The following is a 12,184-nucleotide window of genomic DNA, read 5'->3' as shown; positions in this document are numbered from 1 at the left end:
CCTCCAGACTTTAGTGACAACTAGGCAAACCATGTAACTGACCATGTACCGGCGACAATCAACTCACGGGTCACGTGTACACATGTGAAAGCATCCTTCAGACTTTTCTGGCTCCACTATCTTGCATCACTTACTAACCTCTGCATTTTAGGAGTTGAATCTAATAATGCGTAAAAAATATATTTAGACTCAAATTCCACATAAATACTCAATTCAGGAAAAGAACCGATTAACTTTTTAAAGGGAATGAAATGACGGCCAAGCTAGCCTAGTGCTACTTGATAAAACTATTGTGCGATAGACTCCGGAATCACAGATTTCGGGGAGAATATATAATCCCCCATCAAAGAGCGGCAGCTTATCCACAGAGCTTCCCGTTCCCCACGGGGTATTCTTTTAAAAGCAATAACGAAGACTTAAAAACTACGTAACTCTCTTCCTCCAAAATTAGCCATTTATACCAATGATTCTTAATCCTAAAAGAAGCAGAACCTCACCCAGAAACCCTTGTGATACGTGCCTTTGAAGAAAAAAATGCATGGGCCCTAATAATTTACATCCATCCCTAAATCAAGTGGTTTTGCTGCAGACTTAAAATTAAATGATAAAAATTACCCTAGAAGTTATGATTCTTTTTAAAAGGTAAAAACAAAATAATAAAAAGTAAACCAGTCCCTAAGAGGCCTACGTTGCTAACAATTTCCAAAGCTGAGAGCTACTAATACTTTGCTTTCTTTAGCCTTCAAGACTTTCAAGGTACAGTGTAGTCTTTGAATGTGCAGGTGGTAATTATGCAACCAATTCATATACCTTATATTACACCTAAGTGCAAGAAGTGAGACAGTAATGATCTGTTTCAAGTAATTCACATTCCTCCTTGCCATGGGTAAATTAATGTTCACCAAACCTGATATGCTAAAATTCTTATCTGGAGTGCAATCCAGTTTCTAAAAGCTACTTTCAGCAGACGAGGTGAGAATTCACTGGTGGCTTCTTCTAAAACCAGCCTTCTCCTTCAGCTCTCTCCTTTGTCAGAAACATCACACACCTGCACATTTATTGGAAGGTGCAGATTTTATATAAAACTTGAAGAAAAAGAGATCAGACTTCTGTTATGGCTGCGCTGAGTAAGGGATGACCTAACTGGCTAAGATCATACTTAAATGAAATGCGAGTTTATATGAATTTTATTGAGATTACTTTAAACCAGAATAGCAATAAATAATGTACCTTAAAATGTAGTATTTGTTTTACAAATGCATTAATGCTGTGTGACTTACGGATAATACAAACATACCACTCACCTTTCTTTTTTGTAATAAAGAACTTTGGGGTTAGCTATGTGGATATTAATATGTGATTTTCCAAGTGTGAAGGTTATGTAAGGTGGGATATTTGTGAAATTATTTTTATGATTTCTAGATTTACCTAACCATCTTAATTCCTTTTAGGTTACTTTAAAAACTTAAATTAGTGTATGTTTTGATTACTAATATTTTTAAATTCCTAAATTATGAACTACAGAGTGTATTATCCATATAAAAAACCTGAGGTTCTCATTAGTGGAAAGATAAAAGTTATAAGTGTACATAATTTAAATGATTAGAGTTTATTCATATGCATCATTAGTGAAACAAAATATTTAAATTTGAAAATATATAAAATGAGGACTTCTCTGTTTGAGGCTGTATTTTTAGCTACAATATATTGTGCTTCAGATCCTTCCATGCAGAATTTAAAAATATATTAATTTAAAATTATATCATTGTAATGAATTTCTTTTCCTTTAAAGTTACCACACTATACATACACTGTACCACTTATAATACAGACTGAAACAATGTAGAAAATTATATCACGATCAAAGCACAGCACAGAAAATGTTAAAGAAGTATTTTGTCTTCGGTAAAGTATAGATTCAAAATCCCTTCCACACATGTGATTATTAAAATTAGTAACAATTAAAGAAAAAAAATCTTACTGGCAAATCAACTTAACATGGCAACACTGTTTACAAATTTTGTTGTCATGCCAGAGTCTCGTCATTCAGAGACTGTGAATTCTAGGACAAAAGTCACAGTAAGGAAGAATTTTACTTAATTTTTCAATCACAAAGAAACACAGAACAGGAGATCCCACTCACAGGGACAAGAAAAAGCTGTTCAGCAGCACAAGAAGTGAGGATTCAACTCTGGTTTGACAGGTATGATTTACCTACAACTAGTAACTTTAATTTTTGTTTCAATTGGAATTTACTTTAAATGCTAAATATGCCAGCGCCCTCGTGAAAGACAAATTAAAAATGAACTCCGAGTAGAAATATCAACTTAGAGATACAGCAGAGCTGGAAACCGCCTGTCCTGTATTAATTTGAGCAAAAGTAACCTGGCGGAAGTGTCCTCCGGCCTCCACCCCGTTCTGAACCCAAATTCATCGACAGCTCTGGGAGGCAGCAGGCATACTCTCTTTTCCCGAGAAGGTCAGGTTACCTTCAAGAGCTTCCTAACTCTCTCGGAATGTCTCTTACAGTTTCAGTGAACATGAAGAGGGTGACTTTTTCAGCGATTTCAGTTGTGCCATGTTCTCCAACTACTAGCGACGCTCATCCTGCCCTGTTTTGTGACAATGAAGAGACAAAATATGCTGGTTTACACTATAGATTTTACTGCTTTCTGATACCCTCGTGAGTCACTCTTCTGTATTCATTTCAGTAACTAGATTACTGTTTGAATTCTTTTTGCCTGTACTTACCACTCTCATCATTACACAACATGCAAAGGAAAAATATTTACATTTTCGAATATCCATTTCATTTTTCCTTATAAATGTAGGGAAATGTACAAACAACTGTTCAAGATGCTCTTTCTGTTCTTCGGAGGAGCAAAGTCACAGATCTGAACTTAGGACTGACAGCTTCTTTTAGCTGGAAGTTATTATAGATTCAGAAAGAAATAAAATTTACAGCTGTCTCCTCCTGGTTTTCAGTTATTTTAAATGACAAGCTCTGTGCCAGCTTTTTTTTTTTTTTCTTCCCCAAAGCGCTATTTAAAAGAATCATCCCTTGCCAATTTTTCCCACCTCCGTGTTGACAAATTCCAAATTCCCTGATAAAAGGATCAGCGTAGATGTCACACTACGAAAGAGAGAACAGCAAGCATGCCTTTCTGTGGGTCTGCTTTTTATAATGACCTGAACATACCCCCAAAGTAACACCTTTGCATGTGCTTCGTGCGAACCCACGAGGCTCTTCATGCACTTCTCGTTGTAAATTACACTGAGGTCATCTCAACCCTGTGCCCATCACCGTCTGCACAACGTACCTCGGCGTGGAGTCCAAGGGCAGGAGCTCTCCGGACAGCCGCTCAGGCACGGGAGCCAGACGCTGATCTTGAGGGAGGGAGGGCTCTTCTTTGGAACTGTCCCTGTTATTGAAACGACGCCTCACCTCCTCACCCTGATAGGGCACCCGCGACTCGACTCATAAAATATTAGTTGAGCTTAACTTAACTCAAGATGGAATAACCCTTTCCAATAAAGGCAATAAAGGAATCCCCCCCCCCCACCCGGGAAAGCACAGACCACAAATCCATGTCATTCTACTACTCAGAAGCTCTCCAGAATGTGACTGAAGGAGTAATAACAATTTCTTCCTAAATTATGGCAATCTGAATTATGAGAATTCTGGCAACTGTACCTAGTAACAGAAGAAAAGACAGAATTACTAAAATCTATGGATTATGAACCTTGTCTTCAAAGAGAAGTAACCTTGTAAGTTACTTCCTAATGATCTTTAAAAATAGTTGGAATGTTGTTTTTTAAGTCTCTTTATAAAATTTAGATTATAAAATTATAAATTATAAAGTGTTCAGTCCCATAAACAAATAAAGGATATCTATTAAAATACAGGTATTAACACATTTTCTTTTCTCCAAAAATATGAAGAACCGTGTACAATATTTGGAATTTGTTTGATTTCTTAAAAAATTGATGGTTGCATTTGCATGCAAGGGTTTAAAATGCATATACTCAAAAGCAAAAAAATTAGAGGTTCATTTTCTTCTGTACTTACTCAATTAACTTAAATGACCAAATGTGCCCTTTCTAGACTGCTTTTCTACCAAACACACTGCTCCACACAGAGGATGCTCAAAGGGCCACCTCTTTGTAAACAATAATTCACATTCTTTCTTCTTCCTATTTCCAGTTCTGAAGCAGACCCAGGAGACCAGTTATAATACAGCTGATTATTATAAAATAATATGACCCCTTTCTAAGGCAAACTAAATGGCATCATCCCCGCTCTTCCCCAAATTCTCTGAGAAGTAAAAAGTATTCCACAATATCTGAAAACACTTTATCAACAAATCGCATCCCACAGTAACTTTCACATAACTGAATATGAACATACAGGTTTGAATATACAAGGTGTCCTGAAAAATGTATACACACTTTGAATAATTATTAATTCCAATGGGTCAAATCTGAAAAGAAAGAAACATCAACTGAACTATCAGAAAAAGTGTGTATTCATTTTTGGGGAACACCCTTCTATACACTAGGGATTCTCAAAACACTTCATTTTCAAGGGGGTGATAATCTCTTTTTTGCATGCTTCAGAGTGAGCCGGACGACTATCACTATGGGGAAAATGATTTTTGAAATGGTCACATCTCCATAAGTGATTATCAACTCATAAACTTACAAAAAAGACTGTGGCCACAGTTTGGTAATACGATGCTTACTCCACATGGCTCCGGACACATTAGAACCAGAGACAATCTCACTGGCCTCGTCGTCTGTTAAGACTGCCACCTACCACAAACTTGCTTGAAAACTCAGTGCTACCCCAGCCTGAGCTCTTCTAAGACTGCAGAGTATCAATAAGTAGTAAGTTTCCTTATTATTATTATTATTATTATTATTATTATTATTATTATTATTATTATATGATACATTGTATGACATGGTTTCAATCATTTTATGTCCTGGGATACCAACTTAATTTCCACAGTGACTTGTTTAGAGTAGAAAGAAACAGATTTGAGCAGGGTTCCTATCTTTCACAAGAATTCTATGCAGCCATTTAATCAAAGACATTTAAAAAATGTTCAGGGTTCTTTCAAATGAATGTATCTTGTTGTAGCTTTGGCATCTGAAACATCTGTAAGTATCATAGAGCATGTTTGTGTTTCCATAGTTTATATTCTGAAGGTTGGCTAAAGTAATGCTATGGAAATGGCATTTGAAGTTGAATTATTTTAACCTTTAAAACTGTTTTAAATGGACGTTTTTAACCAGAGATACACTAAGTCCAAGAAAATAATCTGTCATTACAAAGAAGAAAATTAAAATATAATAAACACATATTCTACCAAGTTTTGTTTTTCCTAAAAGCCGAGAACGTCACTGTGGGAACTTCATATGCTCTATAAAGCAGTCCCATCTTTATTTAAAAATCCTCTGTACTATAGCTACAGTGGGATATTACCCAAATCAATCTTCTATTCTGCACCTTTAATATTCTATTTTATTGAGACTACAAGCACGTATCACAGGAAGCAACGCGACGTGGACCAAAGCCAGAGGAAATCTTAACATGCCTGGTCTTTCAGTGCAGGTTAAAAAGCTGACGCAGCGGAGGCCTGCTAGACACAACTAAGAAACGCACGCGAACCTCACAGTAGGGATGAGAGGATTCACCATCCTCGCGGATTTCCAGGGGGTAAGGAACCACCTCCACGTGCATTATTTTTCATCGTCAGGATTATGCCTACCACCTTGTGAAGTAAAGTTGAGGTGCATGCACAAGACGTAGACCTACAAGTCTAAGAAATCCTTGAAAAACTCACCCAGACTGCTGATATAAACAAAAAGGGGGGGGGGGACCACATAAGATGTACGTTTACCATTATGACTCAAAGGACCATAAAACCCTTTGAAGAGCAAGAAAATAAACCTTGGGGGCATACAGTATTTGGGGCGGAAAAAGGCTATTTTAGTTGAAAATGTATTAATGCATCGAATCCCCGTGCTTCGTCTAATTCTTAGCGGAAGTTCAAATTAAGGCCCCAAAAGGATGTTTTAATTATGAGAAGCAATATTTGGAAACTCTCACAAGCCATCACACTTGCTTGGAAACAAATGACTTCTCAAGATGCAGAAGTATTACAATCCATCACCAACAAGTTAATTCTACATAATAAGGCCGGTTTGGATGCGAGCTGATCCATGGTGGAATGCTGCATCTAAAATTGATTACAGCAGCACTTAAAATGAATGCAGTCCTCCAAACCACTGCTTTGCTCAGAAACATTCATCTCAGTTAGGAAGAGAGCTTCGTAATGCTAATGCTTGGTATCAAAAAGTATGAAATAAATCAGTTTCCATAAGACACAACAATTAATCAGTTTTGAAACTCAGAGGTTGTGTGTGTGTGTGTGTGTGTTTTTATTTAGCACAAAATTTCCATCAGGACCTTTCAAACAGCTGATATCTCTAAAATCAGATTTTAAACATGTCCTCAAAGAAGCTTCTGTGACATAATTTTAAGGGCTGGGCTGCTGGAACCTCGGTGTGGCTCTGCAGCACGGGGCCAGCTTGTCAGCCTGCTTCTCCACCCTCCATGGGCATCAACTTTTTCTCTGGAACCACCTTTCCACAACAAAACTGAGCATGCCTTTAACTGCAAATTCAAAGGGATGTATGACTGACTGTGGGTCAGAGTAAAAGTTTGATTACAAAAGTATGCTCTGAAAAGGAAACACTGGGCAGATAAGTAACATGCGATTGAATACGCTTAACAGGCTTCCACTGCGGGCCGTCCCAAAAAAGACAGGCAGGTCATCAAAGCTGCCGAACACACCGACTCAGGTAAGGGGACGCGTAACACCTTAGTGACACTCCTCAGCCACCCAGAAACGAAATGTTTCAGAGGTGACATAAAGTTTAACAGAAAGGAGGCGATGTACTAATTAACACGATCAACATTAATAAACTAATCACGTTGTCTTTACGGCGCTCTGCCTGCCACCAAGCTAGGACAGTCTCCGGGACTCATTTCCCAGCACCATTCTCGGTGGAACAAACTTCAGCATTTCCAAACACACTTGCACAGCCACGGCAGAGACGTCGGTCTTTGCACAGCAAGCTGAGCCGACCGGGGATGTCTGACAGGTCATTCTGCCCACAAGGGTAGCCATGCACTTCTGCCTGGTTTCCAACTCGCTTAGACTCTTTACAGAGAGAATCACGAGCTTGAACTTGAAAACTGGATTATTATTGCTCAGCTGGGTGTTCTTTTTGAATCAGTGGAAGACGTTTCACTCTGTTTGGGTGCTTCTTCTATTCAGAGATGAGAATCCTTCTCTCTCTTTGTTTTCACCCTAATAGAGCAGGTTCCCTTTTCTAAGCAAAGACTCGTGACACGCCTACAAGATTATAGGAAGGAAAGCCTCTGTAATTTACCTAAAACATTTCTTTCTAGAAAATAAACTCAGTATGCAAAATGACTCAATATGGAAAAAGTCGTAACTCCTCTAAACTTATCGGCTTTATTTTAAATAATCAAGCAATCCTCGTTAGGGTCGATAGTCTCTGTCTCTGGGTTGCCAACATGAATGCTATTGGCACAAGATGCTAATATATTTTCCAAGTTTATAAGCACTGGCACAGTTATTAGGAAATAAGTACATTCTTTCATATAAATTGTATAGTATATATAAAAATATATTTGTTTTACTCAAAGGAACTACATTTTCATAGAACATATATATTCTTTGTAAAATTATCTAAAATAAAGTATATTTTCTCCTAGGAAAAAAATAGTACCTTTGAGTAAGAGGAATATTAAAATTCATGTAAGAAAAAAAGGCAAGATTGTTAAGGAATATGTAACAAGAAGGGACATACAATCCTAAAGCACACAATAGAATTACCAAACTCCTGATGAACCCCTATCTTTGAAGAATTTAGGAATAATTTGTGAATACTATGACATTTTAAAGTGGGATTAGCAAGTCTTATTCCTGAACTAACCTCTCTCTCTCCGAGCAAGAATTAAATATTCGCTCTGCATTGAGAATCACAAATTGAAAGTTTCGAGGCTCTCATAAGAATTTCCTATATTAAAAGACACAAGCTAGAAGTTTTCAATAACTAAAAATGCATTAAGAAATGCACAAAGCGAGATTGTTGGGGTATTCTTAAAGTCTTCTGTCTCGACTGAAATATTAAAACCCATAATGAATTTAATTATAGTTACTAAAGTCTAAACCCTGTCCTTAATATGCTAGAAACACCACGAATACTTCTCCAGGTAGGCGACTGGGTGGGATGGGGTGTGCTTCACATTTTAAACAAATTCACTAAAGGGATCAAAGCGTCAAGCTCTGTTGAGGTGCACCACCACCTTTCGGGGCTCTCTTCCAAGCTTTCCAAAGGGGCCAGTCTTGTCTCCTCTTTTTTTCCCCCCTTTATGACAACAGAAGGGAAAGGTAATGTCTGAGCATATTCCTATTCCTAATGAAAAGACCACCCTGTGGCTTCTGCCAGAGTCTCCAAATGTTTGACAAATGCATTATCAGGAGGTAAGAAGCGGTGCCACAGAGACAGTCCTGCCCTGGCGCATCCCAGCTGCGCGGGGCCCTGTGAAAGCGCCCGGACAGTTCTCTGTCAACTTCCATCGCTCTGACCCAAAAGTACCTGGAAACTTCCCCCTTGCTTTCAATCACAATGACTTCAGAAAACAAATGAACTTGCAGTCTAGGCAACTCCTCGCGAGTCTTTATCGTCGGCCATAAGAATGAGCGGCAGTTACCCCCACGACCACCTTACAGGTGCGCGGCAGGCACGGGACCCAGGCTCCCCTAAGGCGCCCAGCAGAGATCAGACTGACCCTCTCCAACCGGAACCGCTGGAAGCGCCTTCCAATCGGCTGCAGAACGCGACACAGACTTCGATCGAGCCGCAGACCTATAAACCTATAATATTTTTAAATGCCCAGTTCAGGGTCTCTGTCTCTTTCCAGCCCCAACCAGAGTTTCCAGATCCAGTTGCAGCCGAGATCCGCCAGCGCGCACGCCACCCCGACCCCTCGCCCTCCTTCCCTCGCTCCTGCCCCAACTTGGCGCCCCGGTACTTGGAGAAGCCTCCCCCCCACTTCCCGGGAAAGCGGGCGCATCCCCGGGCTCCCCGCAGGATCTGGTCCGACACCGTCTCCAAGGACGCAGCAGCAGCAGCACCCACCGCGAGGCTGGGCTCACCCAGATCCCTGCCCCCACCGCGCGCCCAGCCTCGGGCCGCCTGTGTCGGGGAACCCGGGGAGCCGGGGGGAGCCCGGGCGGTGCCCAGCCCCTCGCACGAGAGGCCGGGCAAAGTTCCCACCTGAGCCGGCAGCCGGAGGTGTCAGCCGCGGGGGCGGGGGCGCGGGGGCGCGGAGGGGCTGCGCCCGCCCGCGGGGATGCTGCGGCCGCCGGGCCGGCCAACTCGCCGCCGCCCCCGCCGCGGCTCCGGGCCCGCGGCTGCCCGCCCGCCCGCCCTCCCGCTGCCGGCCGCGGCCGGGGCGCCAGGACCCCGGCGGGAACGGGGCCGCGCCGGCCGCGCCGCACTTACCGCACTTACCGCTGCCTCGCCCGCGCCGCCCGCTCGCGCCCCGCCGCCGCCGCGGCGTCCACGGAGCAGCGCGCACCCGGCCGCGGTGGCCAAATTCAAAGCAGCCGGGCGCGGAGGAGGGGCCGGCGGAGGGAGCGGCGTGGGGGAGACTGGGGGGGCGAGGGGAGGGGAGAGAACAGCAAGTGTTACAACTTCCTTCCGTGCCCACCGCGGGCCGCGGGCTGGGACGCGGCGAGGGGCGGGCGGCGCGCGGCGCGCCAATGAGTTCACTTTCTTTCCTCCCCGCGCGCTCCCCCTCTCCCTCCCGCCGGCCCCTCGGGCTCCCGCGCGGCTGCCGAGGCCCGAGCGGAGTTTTCGGTGCTGGGCTCCGGGGGCGGGAGGACGGCGACGGCGAGGGAGGCCGGGCGCGGCGCGGCGCGGCGCGGCGCGCGGGGCGCGGGCCGGCGGGCGGCGTCCTGGCCCTTCGCGGGCGGCGGGGCCCAGGGCGCCCGAGCCAGGCGCGTCCACGTGTCCGTGGGTGCGAGCGCGGGCGCCGGGCGAGGAGGGGAGCCTACCATGCGCTTCCCGCGCGCGGGTCGCGGGAGAGCCCAGTCCCGGGCGCGCACGATCCGGCCGCGAGCATTTATAATCCGGGACTCCTCCGCCCGCCGCTGGTCCGGACGACAGGTACTTTATTTCTTCTTTTTTATTCAAAAGCCGCGATTCCCCGGTTACCGCCTCCCCGCCGGCCGGGATTCGCCGGCCTGGACCGCGGCCGCCCCGCCCTCGCGCGCTCCCTCCCCCGGCGCGTCGGGCTCGGGCCGCGGCGGCTCCGCGCCGGCCAATCAGCGCGTCCCCTGCGCCCGGCGGCTCGGGGTCACCCCGAACGACGCCTCCCGCGGGCGACGGGCTGTCCCCGGCGCTCGGCTCCGCTGGGGACCCGGGGTCCGCCGCCGCCGCCCGCACACGCGAACGGACTTGCAGCGCCGTCTGAAATTCACTCGCACCCGCAAAGTGCGCGGGTAGGTGCGTGTGCGGGGAGGGGGGGGCTTTTCATCTCCGGGGGCGGGAGGAGGGGCCGGGGGCGGGGGCGGGTCATTGCTTTGGACCTAAGTGGAAACACTTGTGTACGTCAGGAAAGCCTCTGACCTGCTTAGAAAACGGCTTTTCTCGGTGTTCCGCAGGGTGGGCATTTCAGGTCAGCCGAGTCGCCGAGCGGTGGGCGCGCGGGACGCTGCCGGGAAGACGGCGCCGGAGGCCCAAGGGTGCGATTAAGGATGCCCACCCCCGGCAGGCGGCCCGCCCTGGACGCAGCCCGGGCGAGGGGCCTGCGCCCTCCCTTCCCGAGTGTCCTCCCGTCCGAGACTGAAAAGCTCCGATGACCTTCGGACGGCGGAGGGGACTCTCAATGCCCAGACTTCCTTACGAGCCCCCGCCCGTGGTGTCACAGGGCAGGTTCTGCCCCGGGGTGGAAACTCGAGGACCTCCAGCCTGGGCGCACCTGCCCGGGGATGGAATCTAGAGTCCGCTACAGGCTCCCCCTCCCTCCTCTCTCCCCCCCTCATTAGCACTGAACAGCACCCCTGCTCTGACCGTGCCGGGGGAGGAAATAAAAGTTTACTGCTCTCCACAAGACACCAGACAGTCGCTTTCCACTCACTTAGGCTCGCTCCGAAACTCCGGCTCCCTGCTCTCCATCCGCGAGCCCTGGTGTGAGGCGCGCCCACCTGGGTAGCTGGAAGTGCCGGCTCCTCGGGAATTCTGGAACATCCGCCCCGCAACCCTCCCCGAGCCCCCTCCCCTTCCCCTAGAACCTGCAGGCACCTTTCTGTTCCAGGACCGGGTCGGGGCTGGGCTGGGGCGCACCTGCTTGGGGTGAACTAGCTTGGGTGGCTCCTGTTGGGGCGCCTGAAGGCACCCCTGAGTGTAGCTGAGAATTAGCGTCCGGGGCGCCCCAGCCCTGACCTCGGAAGCTGGGCAGAGAGACCAGTGCGCTCTGAGCGTTTGTATTCCAGCTCCCGCCCTCCGCTTCAGAGCAGGCGATCCGGCCACCCACGGGCGCCCCATGTAACTCGCGTTGGAAGGAAACACACTCGCATTTGTAACTACGTGGAGACTACTAAGCGCTGGGAAAACAGGGACGGTGGGTGCTTCCTCTCGTAGGAAAGCGCCAGCCTTTATGATGGAGTTTCTCCAAAGTGTGGGGTAGGACCCCTGAACTCGAATGAGTGTCCCCAGCCCCGCGATCTGAGCTCCCAAAGTTGCCGACCTGACCCAGCAGCTGCCAGGCGGTACCTGGGCAGCAGGGCCCCGCTCCTGAGAGCCGGGGGCGCCAAGCACGGCGGGCACATCTTCCAGGGAGGGGGCTGGAGGGGCCCTGGGTGGACCGGTCCCCTTCCTGCCCGGTGTATTTCACACTTTGAAAAGGGGGCAGGGACAGGTTATCGCCCCCCCCCCCACACACACACTCTAGCCTTTAAAACTTGTCAATGGTGAAGTTATGCCCCAGATTACAGGACAATCACACACACTACTTAAAATTCGCGACCCTGACATTGTCATAGGAAGCTTGAAGGCGTTTCCTAAATCACGTTTG

General features: G+C 46.8%; 2 protein-coding genes across 7 annotated transcripts in view; one reads left to right on the top strand and one right to left on the bottom strand.

Annotated features, from left to right (window-relative positions):
• The window catches only part of TENM3 (teneurin transmembrane protein 3), a 613,031-nt gene that overhangs the window by 531,537 nt on the left and 69,310 nt on the right, over positions 1-12,184 (bottom strand). Inside the window, exon 1 of one of the 5 annotated variants that reach the window (XM_081130531.1) lies at positions 10,164-10,231. The exons of the other annotated variants lie outside the window; for them this stretch is intronic. The gene's annotated coding sequence lies outside the window, so the exon portion shown is untranslated. Of the gene's footprint in view, positions 1-10,163; positions 10,232-12,184 lie in introns of those variants that run through there. 5 annotated transcript variants of the gene reach the window in all.
• On the top strand, positions 9,855-11,226 carry LOC308553974 (uncharacterized protein). Of its 2 annotated transcripts, none has more exons than XM_081130540.1 (2): positions 9,855-10,610; positions 10,773-11,226. In XM_081130540.1, the coding sequence occupies exons 1-2, from the start codon at positions 9,870-9,872 to the stop codon at positions 10,968-10,970; spliced, it is 939 nt and encodes a 312-aa protein (XP_080986666.1). In that variant the 5' UTR covers positions 9,855-9,869; the 3' UTR covers positions 10,971-11,226. The 2 variants fall into 2 exon arrangements, with proteins under 2 accessions (XP_080986666.1, XP_080986667.1); XM_081130541.1 differs by having other exon boundaries at positions 9,855-10,614; positions 10,773-11,198.

This window comes from Miniopterus schreibersii, assembly GCF_964146895.1.
Source record: "Miniopterus schreibersii genome assembly, chromosome: 2".
In the NCBI taxonomy this organism is placed as follows: Eukaryota; Metazoa; Chordata; class Mammalia; order Chiroptera; family Miniopteridae; genus Miniopterus; species Miniopterus schreibersii.
Note: the sequence above shows the minus strand (reverse complement) of the source record. Positions and strands in the feature narration are given on the sequence as shown.